The sequence below is a fragment of the Heterodontus francisci genome, chromosome 21 (genome assembly GCF_036365525.1).
Source record: "Heterodontus francisci isolate sHetFra1 chromosome 21, sHetFra1.hap1, whole genome shotgun sequence".
NCBI lineage: Eukaryota > Metazoa > Chordata > Chondrichthyes > Heterodontiformes > Heterodontidae > Heterodontus > Heterodontus francisci.
In genome coordinates this window covers 44556407-44579793 of record NC_090391.1, presented here as the reverse complement: position 1 = coordinate 44579793, position 23387 = coordinate 44556407, and the positions used below count along the sequence as shown (strand labels likewise).

At 44.3% G+C, this 23387-nt stretch overlaps 2 protein-coding genes and 1 pseudogene across 3 annotated transcripts; 1 reads left to right on the top strand and 2 right to left on the bottom strand.

The window, feature by feature from the left end:
• The first annotated feature begins 13149 nt into the window (after window positions 1-13149).
• Window positions 13150-23040, top strand: LOC137381207 (histone H2AX-like). 2 transcript variants are annotated; one of them, XM_068053587.1, is made up of 2 exons: window positions 13150-13531; window positions 23033-23040. In XM_068053587.1, the coding sequence occupies exons 1-2, from the start codon at window positions 13150-13152 to the stop codon at window positions 23038-23040; spliced, it is 390 nt and encodes a 129-aa protein (XP_067909688.1). The 2 variants fall into 2 exon arrangements, with proteins under 2 accessions (XP_067909688.1, XP_067909687.1); XM_068053586.1 differs by lacking the exon at window positions 23033-23040 and having other exon boundaries at window positions 13150-13539.
• Window positions 15382-15693, bottom strand: LOC137381206 (histone H4-like; annotated as a pseudogene).
• On the bottom strand, window positions 16464-17153 carry LOC137381205 (histone H1-like). Its single transcript, XM_068053584.1, has one exon. It carries the CDS (start codon window positions 17151-17153, stop codon window positions 16464-16466), a length of 690 nt encoding a protein of 229 aa, XP_067909685.1.
• Window positions 23041-23387: the final 347 nt, after the last annotated feature.

The following is a 23387-nucleotide window of genomic DNA, read 5'->3' as shown; positions in this document are numbered from 1 at the left end:
CTCCCGGCTTTCTCGGTTATAGATTCCCTCCACCCCTCCCCACCCTCCCTCCACCCAGACCCCATGTTCAGTTTCATTGTTCAGACATTGATGAGGGTGAAATGGGCAAAGTTCCCTTAAATAAAAGCAAAATACTGCGGATGCTGGAAATCTGAAATAAAAACAAGAAATGCTGGAACCACTCAGCAGGTCTGGCAGCATCTGTGGAAAGAGAAGCAGAGTTAACGTTTCGGGTCAGTGACCAAAGTTCCCATTGAGTTTTGATGCTGAATTGTTGCAGAGATCGGCACATGCGCGATATAACCCAGCCCACTATGACGTCATCATGAGGCGAAGACGGCATGCGCACCCCTCCCACAGCTCTGCCTGTGAGCTCCATTCAGCCAGTGAGCGGAAGATTGTTTAGATCAGTGGCGAAAGGAAACATCTGGTTCCTGGGGTCAGTGAACAAACAGCATCTGCTTGCTGCAGCATCACCAGGTTTGGGAGCTTGTGCGGATGTGCTCAGAGATTAGCATTGAATTTTGGGGAAGCTCAGCTGTAATCGGGGACTGTTTGCAATGTGCACTGTGGAGCGGAAACTGGTCTCAGAACATGGAGTGAGCAGTGGGGAAGGGAGACGTCACTGCTTCATCGGGTAGTCCGATTCATGGAGCGGTGAGGGGCATGGGTTGTTTCTGAATATCACAAACTGTTGCACAGCCGCTGGAAACAGGTGGGAAGCAGAAGCAGAGTGCAACAGGAGACAGACACTGTTTAAGTTGCTGGTTTTCCGTTTCCGATTGTTCATAATGATTATTATTGAAAAGATTACATTGATCACTTTTGCATCATGTCAGTTCATTGTCAGGGGTGTGGGAACCAGCTGCAGGTATTAGAGAGGGATACCGAGATGTACACAACACTGGGCGAGACTGATAACACAACAGTAGGGAATAATAGGCTATCAGGTGGGGTCAGAATAAGGGAGAAAGTAATACAGTCTTAATCAGGGTACATGTATGTGAACACACGGAGTGTGGTTAATAAGACTGGTGAGGTACAGGCGGAGATTGTCATGTGGAAATAAGATGAAAAATAGGCTCTAACAGAGACCTGGCTCAAAGAAGGACAGGACTGGGTGTTAAATATTCCTGGATACAAGGTGTTCAGGGAAAACATGAAAGGGAATAAAGTGGGAGGGATGTCAGTTTTGACTAAGGAGAGTATTTCAGTGCTGGAGAAAAAGGATGTCCCAGAGGGGTCGAGGACAGAATCAATTTAGCTAGAACCAAGGAACAAAAAAGCTGCAGTTACATTGCTCGGTGTTGTCTATAGGCCACCAGCTAGTGGGTAGGACATGGAAAAACAAATTTTCAAGGAAATTACAGCACGGTGCAAAAATTGTAGGGTAGTTATAATGGGAGAGTTTAATTATCCAAACATAGACTGGGATAATCGTAGTGTCAAGGGCAGTGAGGGGCAAGAGTTCCGAGAGTACGTTCAGGAAAATTTTCTGCAACAGTATGTTGCTAGTCCAATGGAAAGGAGGCACTGCTGGACCTGGTTCTTAGGAATGAGGTGGGCCAAGTGGATCAAGTATCATTAGGAGTGCATTTAAGGGATAGTGATCATTGTCTCATAAGGTTTAGGTTGACTATGGAAAAGGACAAAGAGCAATCCAAGGTAAGAATAATTAACTGGGGGAAAGTCAACTTCAACCTCATTTCCCGGCGGAGCAGCAGGAGAAGGTAGCGACTCTTCGTTGGGTGAGTGAAGGCATCAGGAGCTGTGTTTTAAAAGTAAGTACTTACTGTTTTACTTACTGTTTTCCTTGTCTTTGAGTTTCTTTTGGCGCCGGAGGAACCGGAAGCTGGTCGGCAGCGAGGACTCCTGGGTAGGTATTTTCCTTAAAGGTGCGGAGCTGAGTAAACCCGAGCCACTATACATGTAGTGTCTCCCACCCATCCTCCTCCTCTAACCTAATAATAAGACCCTTTTTACCCTCCTCCTCTAACCAAAAAGGACTGAGCAGGTAAGCTATTTACTGTTTTTGTTAATATCTATAGTTGTACTTAACTAAGGGGTAATTGAATAAAAGAAATGGCAGCCAGTGTAGTGTATTGCTCCTCCTGCAGAATGTTCGAGGTGAGGGGAACCTCCGGTGACCCTGCCGACTTCACCTGCTGGAAGTGCATCCGTCTCCAGCTCCTATCAGACCGTGTTAGGGAATTGGAGCTGGAGCTGGATGAACTGAGGATCATTCGGGAAGCTGAGGGGTTGATAGATAGAAGCTACACGGAGGTCGTTACTCCACAAATCAAAGGCAGCTGGGTAACAGTTAGAGGTGGGAAGAAGTCAGTGCAGGGATCTCCTGTGGTCGTTCCCCTCAACAACAAGTATACAGTTTTAGATACTGTTGGGGGGGACGGCCTATCGGGGGCAGGCTGCAGTGACCGGGCCTCTGGCACGGGGTCCTGCACTGTGGCTCAGAAGGGAAGGAGGGAAAATGGGAGAGCACTAGTCATCGGGGACTCGATGGTGAGGAGTACGGACAGGCGGTTCTGTGGGCGCAGGCGAGACGCACGGATGGTTTGTTGCCTCCCTGGTGCCAGGGTCCGTGATGTTTGTGATCGCGTCTTCAGGATCCTTAAAGGGGAGGGGGAGCAGCCAGAGGTCGTGGTGCACATTGGCACCAACGACGTAGGAAGGAAGGGTGGCACAGATGTTAGAAGTGAGTTTAGGGAGTTAGGCTGGAAGCTGAAAGCTCGGACGGACAGAGTTGTTATCTCTGGTTTGTTGCCGGTGCCACGTGATAGTGAGGCTAGGAATAGGGAGAGAGCACAGCTGAACACGTGGCTGCAGGAATGGTGTAGGAGGGAGGGCTTCCAGTTCTTGGATAATTGGACTGCATTCTGGGGAAGATGGGACCTGTTCAAACAGGACGGGCTGCATCTGAACCAGAGGGGCACCAATATCCTGGGAGGGAGGTTTGCTAGTACTGTTCGGGAGGGTTTAAACTAGTTTGGGAGGGGGATGGGAACCGGACTTGTAATCCAGGGACCAGTGGGTCCACTCAGAAAGACAAAGAGTGTAGTGAGGTATTGGGGAAGGTAGCACTGTCACAGAGGACAGATGGGCACGGAGAAGGGTTAAAGTGCGTATACTTCAACGCAAGAAGCATCAGGAATAAGGTGAGTGAATTGAAGGCGTGGATGGGCACTTGGGACTACGATGTTGTGGCCATCACTGAAACGTGGATAGGTGAGGGGGAGGAATGGTTTTTGGAGGTACCTGGTTATAGATGTTTTCATAAGATTAGGAATGGTGGTAAAAGAGGTGGGGGGGTGGCATTGTTAGTTAGAAATAGTGTAACAACTGCTGAAAGAATTTTCGAGGAGGATCTGCCGACTGAGGCACTGTGGGTTGAGGTCAGGAACAGGAAAGGAGCAGTCACCTTGATGGGAGTTTTCTATAGGCCCCCCAATAGCAGCAGGGAGGTGGAAGAGCAGATTGGGAAACAGATTTTGGAAAGGAGCAGAAGTCACAGGGTAGTAATTATGGGGGATTTCAACTTCCCAAATATTGATTGGCAACTCTTTAGATCGAATAGTTTGGATGGGGTAGTGTTTGTGCAGTATGTCCAGGAAGCTTTTCTGACTCAGTATGTAGACTGCCCGACCAGAGGGGAGGCAATATTGGATTTGGTACTAGGTAATGAACCAGGGCAAGTGATAGAGCTGTTGGTGGGCGAGCACTTTGGAGATAGTGATCACAATTCTGTAGCATTCACTGTGGTAATGGAGAGGGATAGGTATGTGCAACAGGGCAAGGTTTACAATTGGGGGAAGGGTAGATATGATGCTGTCAGGCAGGAACTGAGGAGCATAAGTTGGGAGCATATGCTGGCAGGGAAGGGCACGGTCGAAATGTGGAACTTTTTCAAGGAGCAGATAGTAGGGGCCATTGATAAGCATGTCCCTGTCAGACAGGGAAGGGATGGTCATGTGAGGGAACCGTGGTTGACAAGAGAGGTTGAGAGTCTTGTTAGGAAGAAGAAGGATGCGTATATAAAGTTGAGGAAAAAGGGCACAGGCATAGCTCTGGAGGGATACAAGATGGCCAGGAAGGATCTGAAGAAAGGGATTAGGAGAGCTAAGAGAGGGCATGAAAAATGCTTGGCCGGTAGGATAAAAGAAAACCCCAAGGCCTTTTACGCGTATGTCAGAAATATGAGGATGACCAGGGGGGCCGTAGGTCCGGTCAAGGACAATAGCGGGAGACTGTGTGTTGAGCCGGAAGAGATAAGTGAGGTTTTGAATGAGTACTTCTCTTCGGTATTTACGAATGAGAAGGGGTGTATTACTGAAGAGGACGGTGTGAAACAGACTGGTAAGCTCGAGGAAGTGCTCGTTAGGAGGGAAGATGTGTTGGGGTTTTTGAATAACTTGAAGATAGACAAGTCTCCCGGGCCTGACGGGGTATATCCAAGGATGTTATGGGAAGCAAGGGATGAAATTGCAGAGCCGCTGGCAATGATCTTTTCATCTTCTCTGCTGACGGGGGTGGTACCAGGTGATTGGAGGGTGGCAAATGTTGTGCCCCTGTTCAAGAAAGGGAATAGGAACAACCCTGGGAATTACAGGCCAGTTAGTCTTACTTCGGTGGTAGGCAAGTTGATGGAAAAGGTGCTGAGGGATAGGATTTCTGAGCATCTGGAAAGACACTGCTTGATTCGGGACAGTCAGCACGGTTTTGTGAGGGGTAGGTCTTGCCTCACAAGCCTGATTGAATTCTTTGAGCAGGTGACCAAGCAAGTGGATGAGGGTAAACCAGTGGATGTGGTGTACATGGATTTTAGTAAGGCATTTGATAAGGTCCCCCATGGTAGACTTATGGAGAAAGTCAGGAGGCATGGGATAGTGGGGAATGTGGCCAGTTGGATTAAGAATTGGCTAACTGATAGAAGGCAGAGAGTGGTCTTAGATGGTAAATACTCAGCCTGGAGCCCAGTTACCAGTGGCGTGCCGCAGGGATCAGTTCTGGGTCCTCTCCTGTTTGTGATTTTTATTAACGACTTGGATGAGGAAGTCGAAGGGTGGGTCAGTAAATTTGCAGATGATACAAAGGTTGGTGGAGTTGTGGATACCGAGGAGGGCTATTGTCGTCTGCAAAGGGACTTGGATAGGTTGCAGTGCTGGGCTGAAAAGTGGCAGATGGAGTTTAACCCTGAAAAGTGTGAGGTCGTCCATTTTGGAAGGACAAACATGAATGCAAAATACTGGGTTAACGGTAGGGTTCTTGGGCATGTGGAGGAGCAGAGAGACCTTGGGGTCTATGTGCATAGATCATTGAAAGTTGCAACTCAAGTGGATAGGGCTGTGAAGAAGGCATATGGGGTGTTAGCGTTCATTAGCAGAGGGATTGAATTTAAGAGCCGTGAGGTGATGATGCAGCTGTACAGGACCTTGGTAAGGCCTCATTTGGAGTACTGTGTGCAGTTCTGGTCGCCTCATTTTAGGAAGGATGTGGAAGCCTTGGAGAGGGTGCAGAGGAGATTTACCAGGATGTTGCCTGGAATGGAGAATAAGTCTTACGAGGAAAGGCTGAACATTCTAGGCCTCTTCTCATTAGAAAGGAGAAGGATGAGGGGTGACATGATAGAGGTTTATAAGATGATCAGGGGAATAGATAGGGTAGACAGTCAGAAACTTTTTCCCCGGGTGGAGCAAAGCGTTACAAGGGGTCATAAATTTAAGGTGAAGGGTGGGAGATATAAGGGGGATGTCAGGGGAAGGTTCTTTACCCAGAGAGTGGTCGAGGCATGGAATGCCTTGCCCGGGGAAGTTGTTGAGTCAGAAACTTTAGGGACTTTCAAAAGGCTTTTGGATAGGTATATGGATAAAGGAGAATGATGGGGTATAGATTAAATTGTCCTTGACAGAGGACAAAGGATCGGCACAACATTGTGGGCCGAAGGGCCTGTTCTGTGCTGTATGTTCTATGTTCTAATGGGGTAAGGATGGAGCTGGGTCGAATAAATTGGAGTCAAATGCTGGCAGTAAAACTGGTAGATGTACATTGGGTTACCTTCAAAGAAGAGATAGTTCGGGCACAGTCGACGTATGTTCCCTTGAAGTGGAAAATTAAAACAAACAAACCCAGAACTCATTGGATGGCAAAATAAGTAGAGATTAAGATAAAGAAGAAAAAGTGTGCTTCTCAGAGATGCCAGGGTGGAAATATTGGTATGAATCAGGCTGAATATAGAAGGTCCAAAGGGGAAGTGAAAAAACAAATAGGAGAAGCAATGAGAGAACATGAAATGAGATTGCCAGCGAGCATTAAAGGAAATCCCAACGTTCTCTAAAAGCATATAAATAGAAAAAAAGGTGGTAAATGGAGGAGTGCGGCCGATTAGGGACCAAAACGTGGATTTACTCATGGAAGCAGAGGGCATAGCTGAGGTATAAAAGGAATACTTTGCATCTGTCTTTGGCTGGGGTGCATCTTCTTCCTTGGTAATGTTGAAAGAGGAGGTAAGTCAGATATTAAAGGGTTTTAAAATTGATAAAGAAGAAATGTTAGATAGTCTGTCTGTACTTAAAGTGGATAAAGCACCAGAGCCAGATGCGATGCATCTAAGGAAACTGAGGGAAGTGAGGGTGGAAATCACAGAGGATCTGGCCATAATTTTTCACTCTTCCTTAGACTCGGAGGTGGTGCTAAAGGATTACCGAATTGCTTGTTCAAAAAAGGGTGTAAATATAAACCCATCAACTACAGGCCTGTTCGTTTAAATTCAGTGTTGGCAAAAGATCGAGAAAAAACTATTAGGGGCAAAATCAATAGTCACAGGGACTATTAAAGCAGAGAAGGCTGAGGAGGGACCTGATTGAGGGAAACAAAATTATGAGGAGCATAGATAGGATAGATTTTCTTTCCCCTTGAGCAGAGATGTCAATAGCCAGGGGACATAGATTTAAGGTGAGGAACAGGAGGTTTAAGGGGCTTTGAGGAAAAATATTATCACCCAGAAGATGGTTGGATATTGGATCACACTGCCTGAAGAGATGGTGGAGGCAGAAACCCTCACAACATTCAAGAAGTATTTGGATGAACATTTGAACTGCCATAGCATACAGGGATACTGGCCAAGTGCTGGAAAATGGGATTAGAATACTTAAGTACTTGATGGCCAGCATGTACATGATGGGCCGAAGGGCCTAGTTATGTGCTGTAGAACTCTATGACTCTAAATGTGAGTTAATTAAGGAAAAGCAGCATGGGTTTCTTCAGGGAAGATCATGTTTAAGCAAATTGCTGAAGTCTTTTGAGGATGTAACAAAGAGGGTTGATGAGGGCAATGCTTTTGATGTGGTGTACATGGACTTTCAAAAGGCGTTTGATACAGTGCCACACAACAGACTTGTGAGCAAACCTGTAGTTCGTGCAATAAAATGGTCGGTCGCAACGAGATACGAAACAACCTGAGTTACAGGAAAGAAAGAGCAGTGGTTAATGGATGTTTTTTGGCTGGAGGAAGGTTGTGATGGAGTTCCCCCAGGGATCAGTGTTTGGACCCTTGCTTTTCCTGATATAGGTTAATCTCCTAGACCTTGGTGCACAATTTCAAAGTATGCAGATGATACGAAACTTGGAAGCATTGTGAAATGTGAGGTGGATAGTGTAGAACTTCAAAAGGACATAGACAAGTTGGTGGAATGGACAGACAGGTGCCAGATGAAGTTCAATGCAAAGAAATTGAGGTGATTCATTTTGGTAGTAAGAACATGGAGGAATTGTATAGAATAAAGGATACAATTCTAAAGGGGGTGCAGGAACAAAGGGACTGAGGTGTGTATGTGCATACGTCATTGAAAGTGCAGGACAGGTTGAGAGTGTGTTTAATAAAACATACAGCATCCGAGGCTTCATTCACTGTGGAATAAAGTACAAGAGCAAGGAAGTTATGTTGAACTTCTGTAAGACACTAATTCAGCCTCAGCTGGAGTATGATGTCCAATTCTGGGCACCTCACATGAGGAAAGTCCTGAGGGCATCAGAGAGAGTACAGAGAAACTTTGCAAGTATGGTTCCAGGGATGAGGAATTTCAGTTATGAAGATAGATTGGAGAAGTTAGGACTCTTTGACTTGGGGAAGAGAAGACTGAGAGGTGATCTGATAGAGGTATTCAAAATCATGAGGGGTCTGGGTAGAGTAGATAGAGAATAACAATTCCCACTCATGAGAGGATCGAGAACGAGAGGGCACAAATTTAAAGTATTTGATAAGAGTAGCAAAAGGTACATGAGGAAAATCTTTTTTATGCAGCGAGTGGTTACGGTCTGGAATGCATTGCCTGAGAATTTGGTGGAGGCAGGTTTGACTGAAGTATTCAAAAGGGAATTAGACAGTTGTATGAAAGGGAAGAATTTGCAGGGTCATATAGAGAAGGCAGGTGAATGGAACTGAGGGAGTTGCTCTTTCAGAGAACCGGTGCAAACACGATGGGCCAAATGGCCTCCTTCTGCACTGTAATGATTCTGTGATTCTTCTCACTGACCTTTCTACAAGTATAAGAATTACTTTTTCTTCCTGCAGGCAAACATTTGAAGGAACCAGAATGAAAGTCCTGACTCCTGGACACAAGGAAAAGAGCAGCCAGCTTGTTCCAACACACAGTGGGTAGAGACAGTATCACTCACACAGCACAGTGACACAGCCAGCTCATCATTTCCACTGCAACAAACAAAAGAAGTAGTCAGACCCACACTGATCCCAGGATCAAGAGACACATTTTCAATCCAACAGTCAAGCAGAGCAGGAGAGTTTGAAGTTGTTTCTCTTTCACTGCAGCTGACTGGTAGATACATCAAACCCAGTCTAAAAACACACTCATTATCAGATTTAAATACACTGTGTCAATTTCACTACATTTCAAATAAGATATCTTAACTAGAACAGGCAAAATTTACCTGATTGAAAGCTAGAAAATAAGTCCTAATATGTACCTCACAATATAAACTGAGCTACACATTACAAACAAATCCAAACATTTCAATATGGGTCAGACAGAAACATATAGTATTCATTCTATTTTTTTTACAATACAGAGAAATTTGACTGTACATATCAGGTCATGTATCAGATTGAAAAATTAACACTCACAATTAATTTGGCAGAGCTATGAATTGGATACCAATTCAAAACTCATGTACAAGAATTGAATAAAACAGGCAGCTATGAAATAGTTAATCCATATTTTAAATTAAACACAAGGGACAAATATTGATACACAAAAATATGAAACAGTAGCCAACAGAATGCTTGAGGTACATATTAAGTACAGGATACAGTAGGATCACATAGACACGTACAACACAGGGTACCAGAGCTTAATGGATGGAGAATGAAGCACATATACAGACACAGTACCCATAACTTACATGTACTGAATGGGTCCAACATGCATACACAGGACGGATGTTGGCTGATACAGAATTAATCTCACACTTGCACAATCCCCCAGAGGCAGATACATAAGGAATGAATTGCAAACACACATTCTGTATTAGAGACTATCAAATTCAGAATGAACCGACATTGACACACAGGACCAGGGATTTAAAGATACAGAATGTGGTCCACAATCATGTCAAGTAAGAGAAGAGCTTAAGAACATAACAAATATGACCAAGAGTAGGCCATTTGGCCTCTCCACCCTACTCTGCCATTTAATATGATCATGGCTGATCTGATTGTGCTTAACTTCACTTTCCTGGCTGTCCCAATAACCCTTTACTGCCTTGTAGATCAAATGTCTACCTGTCTATCTATCTATCTATCTGTCTATCTATCTATCTATCTATCTATCTATCTATCTATCTATCTATCTATCTATCTATCTATCTATCTATCTGTCAGCCTGTCTGTCTGTCTATCTCTCTATCTATCTCTCGATCCTTCTATCTATCTATCTATCTGTCACAGACAACTATATAATGCATCCCACACTCACTTACATGACGTGAAACAGATGGACACAGTACAAATCTGATTCACATAGAGTCGGAATGCCTAAAAACACTGTGTCCACAATGCCATTCAATAATATTTCCTAACAGGTACAGAATGAATGCCACACTCACAAACTCTACCAGTCACAGAAAAAACACAGAATAAGCAACACATTCACAAACAATACCAGAGACACAGAGATATTGAATGAATCACATTCTCACTGTCAGTTGCGGAGACGGATGAAAAATGAATTAATCCACACTCACATTCACTTTGAGAGACTGATGGATACAGAAGTACATTCACACTCACAGGCAGTACCAGAAACTGACATACACCACATTAATCCCACCTCATACAGAGTACCAGAGGCTGACATGATGAACTGGAAGCAGACATAGTCACATAACAGAAAATAAATGTTACAGAATAATGTACTCATTTACATACGTTAAACTCACATAGTGATGGTGGTATAGTGCTGAGAATATCTGCTTTCCAAGCAGTTGACATGAGTTCTCTACTGCAGGTCAGACCTCAATTCTGGTGTCATGCAGCTTCATTTTATAACTTAAAAATGATCAATGTGATTTCCAAATTAAAACTTACAAAAGACTCTCATCATCCATGTGCATCTCCCACAATGCTGAACTTCAATTTGTTTTCAATGAAATTTAAGTTAAAGAAGACATGTCCTTTAAACTAATAAATGAGTTCACAGTCAGAAACAAGAGTGTGCTGATCTTTGTTAAATAATAATAAAAAGGGAGATAGGTAAAGTTCAGTTCACAAACGGTGCTCTGGGTAAAGATTGAACCCACACTCAGATAACAGAGAATGAAATAAAATGAGGTAAACTCACACTCACAGACCAGGAACTGATGGGGACAGAGTACAAGCTGCACACAGACAAAATACAAAAAAAAAACAGTTTTAAAACTGAACAAGTCAATGCAATTTATAAAATGATTCTCACCATCCATGTACGTCTCCCGGAAATTTATCTCTTTTTTTTTGAATAACTATAGATTTGAAATAGCCTTTAAACTGATCAGTTTTCAGTCTGAAACTAATAGTAAACATAAAGTTATTTACAGCACCGAAGGAGGCTATTTGGCCCATCGAGTCCATGACAGCTCTCCACAGTGCAATCCAGTCACACTCACTCCACCGCTCGATCCTTGTAGCTCTGCAAGTTTAATTCCTTCAAATGCTGTGTCAATAACCTCTTGAAGTAATTGATTGTCTCTAGTACAGCACCCTTGTGGGAAGTGAGTTCCAGATCATCACCACTCACTCAGTGTTCGCCCGAAATCTCCTGCCCGAAATCCTCAATTTCTGTCACTATGTCCTTTTACAATGAGCTAATGGGAAGTATTTTTCCTTGTCTCACTTGTCATGACGTTTCACACTTGTTGTAAATCTCCCTTCAGTCAGCTCGTCCACTGATCTTGCCTGTCACCTATCCACCAATGTCCCTGACTTTCTGACTCCCCCTGCTACTGTCTCTTCAACTGTTTCAATGTTGTTGATTCAATGGAGAACAAACACATCTCTACTGACTTCACACATTCTGATAAATCTCCTCTGTATCCTGAAATGAGCAGAACTGGACGCAATACTCCACGACAACACCGTCACTGTGGTTATTTTACACATCCGTATTTCTTGTTTAGAAAGAACCAGCGCACTCGAATGGAACACGAAGCCGGTGCTCTTATTTTAAACATTCAGAAACAAGGAGTATGGAATTCAAACCCACGCATGCAGATCACAACAGATCAGCAGTTCATCGTTTTAATCACTCGGCCACCTTGTATTCTGTGAGTAAGCTGAAGTGCGGAGGAATGTACCGTGCAGAATGAAAAAGGTGACGGGCTGGTGCCAACAGAACTGAAACAGTTGAAGAGACAGTAACAGAGGGAGTGAGAAAGTCAGGGATACCGGTGGATAGGTGACAGGCAAAAGCAATGGACTGAGCTGACAGCGGCGAAATATTGTGGCTTCGCCGAGCACTAAATTTGATTGGGTATCTAAAGTAACCAATCAGATAAATACAGAATCTCAAGAATTGACATCATTGTAAACCAGCCAATCACGAACATGGTTTTCACCCATCCTTCATTAACATCGAGCTCTGGTGATGTGTATAAAATGCGAATTCCGACCTTTTAGAGCCACCCACAACGTCTCTCAAAAAGCTACAACATTATCTCTATAATATCAATTTGTTTTGATATTTTTAGCAAGCATTTTCTAACTGCCTTTGTGATCTCAGTTTTAATCCCACAGATTCTGGTTAATACAGTTTCACTGCCCGTGCGATCTTCCTGTCTCTACTTAATAATATCCCGATCATTAATTACTGACCATTTGTGAGCTTTGTTCACGGACGCGTTCATATTCGGCCCCTTTGCTGTGTTTCGATAATAAAATCTGATTTAACGCACATACATCATTTCTCAGTCACTCATATCCCGAGATCAAGTTTGTCCTCAATAAGTAATCAGCACATTATCTAGAAACCCCGGTGGTGTGGGAACCCTCAGTCTCACTCTTTGACACCTGACACTAAGATTATACACTCCGCTGTTGTCTCTCACCAATAGGGATCAATCTATAATCAGTGATGCGGTATCATTAGGAACATTGAGCTGAAATGGTTACAGAATGCTGTGAAAGAGGCTTTCTGTCCGCTGGTTATAGAATGTTTCAAAAAGGATAGAGAGTAAACCCGAATAGATGGCGGAATGTGAGAGCGAATCTGGAATTGTTACCACATGTGGAATAATACAATATGAAAAAGATTTTAAAATATTTGCGGTAAAACCGAGTTACCTATAAATGTGATGATCTATATTGAAGCCGCTCTGTGTTTTACAAATATATTGGCGGGCTTTTCAAATTTGAAAAATCGTTTGCAGTCTGACAATTTCGCGCCGTTATTTTCCACCCTCATCTCCTTGGCGTCTCTGGATTGGCGAATTCCGCAGCTCTCTGATTGGTCACCTGAAGAGCACAATATCACCCAGTGCAGAGTGACCAATCACCAGTGACCCCCGGCACCATTCCTCCCGAAGGTATACATGGGGCTATTGTGGGCGGTTCTCAGCATTCTTCCTGAAAGTGTTTGTCAGATTGTGGTAATGTCTGTAAGAGGGAAGACCGGTGGTAAAGCTCGGTCCAAGGCCAAGTCTCGCTCCTCCCGGGCTGGACTGCAGTTCCCGGTGGGCCGTGTTCACAGGTTCCTTAAAAAGGGGAACTATGCTGAGCGTGTGGGTGCCGGAGCCCCGGTCTATCTGGCTGCTGTGCTCGAGTATCTGACAGCTGAAATCCTCGAGCTGGCCGGCAACGCGACCCGGGACAACAAGAAGTCCCGCATCATCCCCAGCCATCTCCAGCTGGCGTTCCGCAACGACGAGGAACTCAACAGGCTGCTGGGAGGGGTGACCATCGCTCAGGGTGGAGTGCTGCCTAATATCCAGGCCGTGCTGCTGCCCAAGAAAACCAGCGCTCCGAGCACCAAGAGCAAGTGAAGCGGACTGACTTAAATCTGCGAACCCAAAGACTCTTTTCAGAGCCACTCACTTTATCTGTGAAAGGGCTGCTTGCTGTTTGACAGGCGGCAATTTTATAATGCTATCGCTGCTTTGTGTTCACATAGAAAGAGGCCACTTAGCCCATCGTGTCAGTGTCGGCCGAAAAACGACCCACCTATTCTAATCCCACCTTCCAGCATTCAGTCCGTCGCCCTGCAGATTACAGCACTTGAGATGCGTATCCAGATTCCTTTTGAATGATTTGGGGGTCTCTGCCTCAACTATCCTTTCAGGCAGTGAGTTCCAGACCCCCATCACCCTCTGGGTGAAAATAAAATCCTCGTTTTCCCTCTAATTTTTCAACCAATCACTTTAAACATATGCCCCACAGTCACTGAACTCTCTGCTAAGATTCTTCACCTCCACTCTCTCCAGGCCCGCCAAAATGTTGTATATTTCAATCAGATCTCCCCACAGCCTTTTCAGTACTGGATTCGGACATTTAGCTCCTCGCCTCTTGTGATATTTGTCAGGCATTTTAACAAGTCTACCGTTTATGCAAACGAAAGCTTTTGCAAAATGATCGGCTCTCTAATAAAGTGAACTGCTCCAGAGCACAGTTCTCTGATAACAGGTGATCACAGCTCTTTGTTTTGCCGATTTGGTGGCTCTTAAAAGAGCCGTTGTGTTATTTGATGCCAAACTCAGTTCGGGGCAGGGTGAGTTTACGCGCGCTCTCCGCGAATTCGGCGGGCTAGCTGGATGTCTTTGGGCATGATGGTGACTCGCTCGGCGTGGATGGCGCACAGGTTGGTGTCCTCAAAGAGCCCCACCAGGTAAGCCTCGCTGGCCTCCTGCAGGGCCATGACTGCCGAGCTCTGGAAGCGCAGGTCTGTCTTGAAGTCCTGCGCGATCTCCCGCACCAGGCGTTGGAAGGGCAGTTTGCGGATGAGCAGCTCGGTGGATTTCTGGTAGCGGCGGATCTCCCGCAGAGCCACAGTGCCGGGTCTGTAACGGTGAGGCTTCTTCACTCCGCCCGTGGCTGGAGCGCTCTTGCGGGCCGCTTTGGTAGCCAGCTGCTTGCGGGGAGCTTTCCCTCCAGTCGACTTGCGCGCTGTCTGCTTGGTTCTGGCCATTATGGTGGAAGATCAGGAACAAAGACACTGTAAATGTTGAGGCTGCTCCTGGACTGTCGATTGAAGACAGTAGAGGGACCGCCCTAGTGTTGTGATTGGATGCAGCCCCGTCCATCAGTCAAGTTTGAAACCAGCTCCGGGAAGTCAAAGGGCGGCGGGAAATGCTGGGCCCTGATTGGTTGAACTGTAACTGAAACTGAAACTTATTCAATTTCAAAAAGTCCGCCAATTTCCTTTGAGCAAACAAGGCAAAGATTAAAAAACACCTAATTTGGCGGGAAGAATTATAAAATCTCACTCCTTGTAGCTTTATTTCTTTCGACCTTGATCCCCCTCTGTGTCTTACAACACAGTTTGAATCGTGTTCTCTGGCGGGAATAAAGCGCCAGTCATTACTTACTATAACGGCAGTAAATCCCGCTTCGTGCCGGCAGTTCAGACCCTCACGAACAAATTATCAAATGCAACCGTTTAATTCATGACGCGTTCGATAAATAATGAAGAGAAAAAGACAGTGAAAATTCTGCGATCTGTAAATTTACTGAGAGAATGTAATGATGCATAAAAGCCGTTGTTGATAAAGATAAGCAATATACAGATTACTTGATCTTATTAATTCAAGTTGCAAGGGCACTGCTCTCCATGTGAGGCTTTGGGTGGCTCTTAGAAGAGCCTTTGTGTTTGGTAGAAAGGGTGGATTTACTTAGCCGCCGAATCCATAGAGAGTGCGGCCCTGGCGTTTCAGAGCGTACACCACATCCATGGCGGTGACCGTCTTGCGCTTGGCGTGCTCAGTCTAGGTGACCGCGTCTCTGATCACATTCTCCAGGAAAACCTTCAGCACCCCGCGGGTCTCCTCAGCGATCAAACCCGAGATGCGCTTCACTCCACCACGGCGAGCCAGGCGGCGGATTGCTGGCTGGGTGATACCCTGGATGTTATCACGAAGCACTTTGCGGTGCCGCTTTGCTCCTCCTTCGCCCAGTCCTTTGCCTCCTTTACCTCTTCCAGACATGACGCCTCTTCACTCAAATCGCTGCTGAATGAGAAACGAGCTGTTTCTGCTGCCTTTTTTATACATCCCGCCCGGACCTGTCTGAACAAGGGACAGACAGTGAGGGGAGATGCGGAGAGGAAACTGAGTGACAGGCAGAGCAGAGAAATGTCTTTCATCCTCCACTTGCTCGAACCGCCAATTCAAAGAAAACATTTCTCAACAACAGAGCTCAGCACAAAGCTTCCAGACTCAGCCTTTATAGTCAAAGATAACAGAAACCCGCAGCTGTTAAATAAGGATCTGTTGCAATGAAAAGTTGGTCATCTACCCGCCTAAGCACAGTGCTTCCGATCACAAGTCACACACCTCCCCTCCCAGACGGATTGAGTATTTTACTAACACCTTACTTCAGCTGAATTAGAGAAACTCATGTATTGGGGTTTGAGTTGTGACGCGGGGGTTTCTCACCAGTATTCCTGTGTTACAGCCTCTCACTCTGAATTAGTGAAACGAGCATGAACTGAGACTGTACCGAACAGATCCCCAGTTACAGTGAGGCCGGGTCATCCCTCTTGTTTTGTTGCAGAGAGTGGGGGAAGGGCTGAGTGTAGTGTATGTCAGTGTATCACCAGGGATCCTGCATTTACTTCCCATCATTTCTATGCGAAATGTGCACACGGCGGCGGGACAGGGATCATTTGATCGGGGGATCAGCTCTTTCCTGAGAGATGTGGGTGGCTCTGAAAAGAGCTTTTGGGTTCAGATGTCTACAAGTTTCCCGTGCAGTTTCACTTCTTTCCAGGGGCTGCTTTCTGAGCCTTTGCTGCTTTCGGTTTGGTCTTGCCCCTTGATGTTTGAACTTTCTTGAGCGCCTTTCCGCCCGTGGCACTCTTGTGTTTTTTGGACTTCTTCGGAGGAGACTTGTTCGGAAGCGCTGCTTTCTTCCCTGGGGATCTCTTTCGCGTTGCCGCCTTCTTGCTGGTCACTTTTTTGCCTGCTGCTTTCTTCGCTGCCGATTTCTTGGCTGCTAGTTTCTTGACTGGTAATTTCTTGGCTGCTGATTTCTCTGCTGTCAGTTTCTTTCCAGCTGCTTTCTTCACTAAAGTTTTTTTGGCTGCTCCTGACATCACTTTCCTTCCCACATTTCCCTTGGTTCCCTTCTTAGGGATTTTGAAGGAGCCGGAGGCGCCCGTACCGCTGCTCTGCACCAGGGAGCCTTTGTTCACATTCCGCCTGATACTTTGCTTGATTTGGGTCCTGAACTTCCCCACATCCACACCGCTCCTACCCAGAGCCTTCTTTATGGCGGGCAATGAGGTCCCCCTGCGATCGGTGCAATCCGCCACAATCTTGAGGATCTTCTCGCTCAACGTGGGACCGGCTGACTTGTTCCGGGGAGCCACTTTCTTCTTCATGGGAGTCTTGACTTGAGCGACGGCGGCTGGAGGAGCCGTTTCGGCGGCTGCTGTAACGGTCATGTCCGGGACTCTGCACAAATTCTCTCTGTCAGTCAGATCTGGGTCAGTTATGAAGCCGGTGGTGGCGGCACTGAGCAACTTAAAGGCAGTGAGCGGACGGGGGCGGAGACAACCTGCTGTCAGCTCCCAGCTCCTGCTGCCTCTCTGTGTTTCTCTCTGGTCCTAAACTCTCCAATTCCACTGAAATTCGGGTACTGCAGAGTCCCATCCTTCCTGTCTCTGACATCAGAGTGCTTGCTGTCCAAAAGTTTGCACTTGAAGTAAAGACTCCATTTTGACTGAAACCCATTTAATTGCTGCACTGAAAGTGCTCTCTCCCCGATCGCTGACATGTTCTTTACTTTTCGACTGAAATCTTGAAATAAACAAAGAAACTGCACTGAATTCTCACTTTGGGGACGAGAAGGGGAGCAATGTGCTTCTTTGACCAGAAAATCTTGTTCCTTGACACAAGAGGGACTCGGAAATCCGGCGATGAGTCCGGACCCACAAACACAGTGACATTAGACTAACCCGCCAGCCACTTTAATACACTCTCTCTTACACAATATTCACATCTACACATTCTCATGCCAAACTGTTCGCTAAATGTAGAGTTCCCAGCTCAGGTTTTGATCTCTCTGCTGAGGTAAATAGACCCTTCAGCTCCACGCTATTCAGGCCCTTCAACATTTTATACATTTCAATCAGATCTCCCGTCAGCCTTCTCTGTTCCAAGGAGAACAACCACAGTCTATCCAATTTTTCCTCATAGCTGCATTTTTCAGTCCCAGCAACATCCTAGTAAATCTCCTCTGTACCCGCTGTGGTGCAGTTACTGTAATGAGATGACCAGAACTGCACACAGGACTCAAGTTGTGGCCTAACCAGTGATGATAAAGTTCCAGCATACCCTTCCTCCTCTTATATTCTATACTTCGGCTGATAAAGAAATGGATTCCATATGTCTTCTTAACCATATTATCACCCTACCCTGTTACCTTCAGGGATCCGTGGACATTTACTCCAAGGTCCCTCACCTCCTCTGCACCTCTCAGTATTTTCTCATTAATCCTGTATTCCTTTGCATTGTTTGACCTCCCCAAGTGCATCACATCACACTTCTCCAGGTTGAATTCTATGTGCCACTTTTCTGCACTTTTGACCAGACCATAAACATCTTCCTCCAGCCCACAGCACTCCTCCTCGCTATCTACCACACGGCTAATACTGGTGTTGTCTGCAAACTTCTTGATCGTCTCCCTCAACATTTATGTCCAAATTGTTCATGTAGATCATCAAATAAAAACAGGGGACCCATTACTGAGCCCTGGGGAAAACCACTGGAAACAGCCCTCCAGTCTCAAAAGCAGCCATCAACAATTACTCTTTGTTTCCTGCCACTGAGCCAATTTTGCATCCACCTTGCTGCACTTCCCTGGATCCCATTAAATTTTATTTTATAAAGAGTCTGCATTTTGGGACCCTGTCAAAAGCTGAAATTCATGTAGAATCCATCAACTGCACTACCCTCATCTATCATCCTTTTTAAAATTAAATTATGTTGGTATGTGCCTTTCTAAGTGACAGTTTATCTTGTCTCTCAGAATAGATTTCAATAATTTGCCCACTGCTGAGGTTAGACTGACTGGCCTGTAATTATTGAGGTGTCGGCTGAAATGTCAGATTCGTTTTATCTCGAAAGATCCGCCTGGGGAAACAGACTTTACAATCTCATCTCTCACTGATATGGTGCCAGAGGAAGACACATTATTAATCTCACAGTCCGGGAAAGTGTCAGAGAGTGAGGCATACAATGTCCCAAATGTAACTTTCTCTGCCCTGTTGAACTCTCTGTAATCTTTCAGCTCAAACCCTTCGCTATGACTCTCAGTGACAGACAGTTTCAATCTGATTAAATTGATCTGTGACTGTATCTGTCAGATATTAACTCCAGCTCCATTCCGGCAAACACATCGGCTCCCTCGGAGGATCACTTTGAGAATTCGAGCTAATGAACAGGAAACATAGTGCAGAGAATGATCTCAAGTTGAGCTTGGTAAAGGGGTAATCTCCCAGCTGGAAACCTTCTCTAATCTTGCCCACAGTCCCGGTTCCATTGCTCAAAATCAGATAAAACTGAACTAGAGAAAGTTCCAATTGAATTTTGTTTTTCAAACTATTTTCGAATGAAGCGCATGCGCAGTACAGCCCCGCCTTCAGTTTCAGAATAAGGTATCTCCCAATTTCGACGGAGGGAAGGAGGAATTTCTTCTGTCAAAGCGTCATTAATCTTTGAAATTCTCTACCTCAGAGAGCAGTGGAGGCTGGGTTGCTAAATATATTCAAGGATGAGTTAAACTTTTGATCCACATGGGAGTAATGTGTTCTGGGAGCAGGCAGGATAATGGAGCTGAATCCACGATCAGATCAGCCATGATCTCATTGAATGGCGGATCAGACTCGAGAGACGGAATGGCCTACTCCTGCTCCTACTTCTTAGGTTCTTATGTTATAATGTCAGATGGAAATAGAAACCTGATCTGAACAAACATCCCTCAGGTATTCCCAATCTTGGAGCAGTGCAGATGTTGGATTGTTTCTGGATGTCACTAAATTGTTGTAAATCGGTCAAAACACCTGGTGAGCAGATGCTGAGATCTGCAGTGAAATCAGACACTGACATTCTTTGTACTTCTGGTGAGTATTTGTGGTTAGTCATAATGATTATGAATTGAAAGGTAACATTAATCTCTTTAATAAAAGCAAAATACTGCGGATGCTGGAAATCTGAAATAAAAACAAGAAACGCTGGAACCACTCAGCAGGTCTGGCAGCATCTGTGGAAAGGAAGCAGAGTTAACGCTTCGGGTCAGTAATAATGATTATTAATTGAAATGTTACATTAATTTCTTTTCTCGCTTCCACCTCAACTGATCTTCAGTTACAAGAGATATTGTTCTTCCTTGCTGTAGGCAAATTCTTCAAGGGAACAGAATGAATGTGATGATTCACAGGCACAAGGAAATGTGCAGTCAGCTCCTTGCAACACAGAGTAGGTATGTTATTACTCCCAGAGGCCATCAGTTAATTCCAGAGTCACATGGAGCAAAAGTAGTCAAACTCTCACTGATCCCAAGTTCAGAGACACATTTTCAATCCAGCAATCAAACAAAGCAGAAGAGACAGACATTGTTTCCAATCCATTCCAATTCTGTACTACTGAAAGTTAGGTACATCAATCTCAGTTCAAAAGCACACCCACGATCAGATTGAAAGGCACTATATCAATCTCACAAGAGGGACACATCCTGGAGACAGTAAGATAGAGAGTGAAACTTACCCTCACATACCTGAAACTGTGTGCAGTTCTGGTCACCTCATTACAGTAAGGATGTAATTGCACTAGAGAGGGTACTGAGGATGATTCCGAGTATGTTGCCAGGACTGAAAAAATACAGCTGTGAGGAAAGATTGGATAGGCTGGGATTATTCTCTTTGGAACAGTGAAGGCTGAGGGAAGAGCTGATTGAAATGTTGAGAATTTTGAGGGATCTGGACAGAGTGGAGGTGAAGGGTCTATTCACCTTAACAGAGAGGTCGTTGACGAGGGCCATAGATTTAAAGTGATTGGTAGAAAAATTAGAGGGGAGATGAGGGAAAGAAAATCACCCAGAGGGTGTTGGGGGTCTGGAACTCACTGCCTGAAAGGATAGTTGAGGCAGGAACCCTCAACTAATTCAAAAGTACTCTGAATATGCACCTCAAGTGCCATAAGCTACAGGGTTCAGGACCAAATCCTGGAAGGTGGGATTAAGTGACCTCTTTCTGTGCCTTAAACTTTCTATGATTCTATGAAACTGATGATTTAAAAAAACATACCCAAATACAGTAAACAGACAGACAGAGTAAAATTCACATTTACAAATTATTAAAGTGTTAAAGTAAAGATTAAAACCTCCAGCCACAGAAGGGAGACTGACAGCTACAGAGAAGAAAATAAAACCACTCACATGCAAGAGACTGTCAGATAGAGAATAACACCAGATTCACCTAACTGAAACTGCAGTTACCAAGTAAGACACATGGACACATACCAGAGACTGAGCGGGACAAAGAAAACTCAATTCTCCAATAAGAGAAATTGAATTGTAGGAATAACACACAAACTTGTGTAGCATACGTTGATAGCTGCAGAACAAAAGAAAATGTTCACACACACCTATCAGGAACTGTAAGCTGCAGATTAAAACACACAGACCAAAAATCGAAAGGTTCAGAGAAAAGCCCCATATCACACACTAGAGTTTGAAAGATACAGAATAAACGCACAGTGTCATATCTTAACTTTACAGGTACAGCTTAAAAGTGACACATACCAGAAACCAACTGGTGCAAAGTAAAACTCAGTCAAGTAACAGAAACTGACAGGTAAAGATCAAAAACCAGAATCATATACAGAAAATGGCAGGTATAGAATAAAACAACAGTCACATGTGGGAAGTTGGCAGGTGAGGGGGGCGGGGGATGGGTGGGGGGAAACACCTTCATGTTCCATTAACTGACAGGTAGCAGAGTAAAATAAACATTCATATACTATCAATGGACAGGTGCAGAATTAACATCTCATTCACTTAATAGAATCTAAAAGGTGCTGCAGAAAGCACATAATCAAATTCCAAAGATTGAAAGATACAGAATAAACCCACATTCAGATACCAGAAACTGACAGGAACAGAACCCACATTCCATTCACAGAAACAGATAGGGACAGAACAAAGGCAACAATCACATACCAGAAACTGACAGGGAAAGATAAAAACCTTCACACATTTCAGAAAGTAACAGGTGCAGAATAACTGCCTCCCTCACATATGAGAAACTGACAGATACAGATTGACACCCAGACTCGCATACTAGAAAATAACAGGCAAAGATTAAAATCTACATTTGCATATCAGAAAATAGCAAATGCAGTATAAAAGCCACACTCAACTACCAGAGACTGACAGACACAGAGTGAAATCCACAGTGAATTCCAAGAAATTTACTGTTAGAGAGTGAAAATCTCTCATCCATAACTGACAGGTACAAAGAAAACCCAACACTTGCACTTCACACACTGACAGATACAGAATAAAACACACACATAATTAAGATGATTTATATACCAGATACTGACAGATACAGACTAAAACTCAAAGTCACTTTACATAAACTGACAGATACAGAATAAATTCAGCAGTCACAGACCAGAGAATGAAATGTACAAAGTAAACCTCACAGACACATGTCAGAAACTGACATGTACAGATTAAAAATCACACTCACATTCTAGATAATGTAGAGATGTGGTGTACAATCCACACTCAAAAGCCAGACTGAAACACGTACTTGTGTACCAGACCGTGACATAGACAGGCTAAAAACCTGACGTGCACATTAGAAATGTAAATGCACAGGTTAAAACTTAAATTTACAAACCAGACAATCAAAGATAAAGAGTAAATATCACTCATATACAAGTGAGTGTTAGATTAACAGTCAAACCCACATTCACATGCAATACACTGAGGGGCACAAGTTCAAGACACACAAACAAACATCAGAAACGGAAAGATACAGAATAAGATGTTTCTCACATAAAACAATGTGACAGGTACAGATAAACCCACACTCAAAATCAGAAACTGACAGAGATAAACTATAGACTAGGGATTGAGAGATATAGAGTGAAACTTATACCCGTATCCAAGGAACTGAATAATACAGCTAAAGAACTGAAAAATAAAACACTCACCCACTAGAAAATAAAACCGCACTAACATATAGAAACTGACAGGCATGAAGCAAACCCACTCACCAGACGCCTAATACAGAAAAACACAACAGAGACTGAGAGGCATGAAAGAAAAGCAACACACAAATACCAGAAAGTGACAATTACAGTTCCATACTGCAAAGTGCAAAGGAAACAAGGTAAAAAACAACACTCACGATTCTAAGTTAGACTGATGTGGAGTAAAATCTAGATGCAAATACCAGAGATTGACTGGTACAGATATAAATCTCAATCACATAAGAAAGTGAGAGGTGCAGAGTAAACCCCACAAACAGGGATCAGTATGTAACTGGTACAAAGTAAAATTCAAACCAACTTTTCAGAAACAGACAGGTAATGAGAAGAAAAAGACACAAACACAAATACCAGAGTATGAGGGTTACAGAGTTAAATCCATGCTCGCTTTTCAGGAA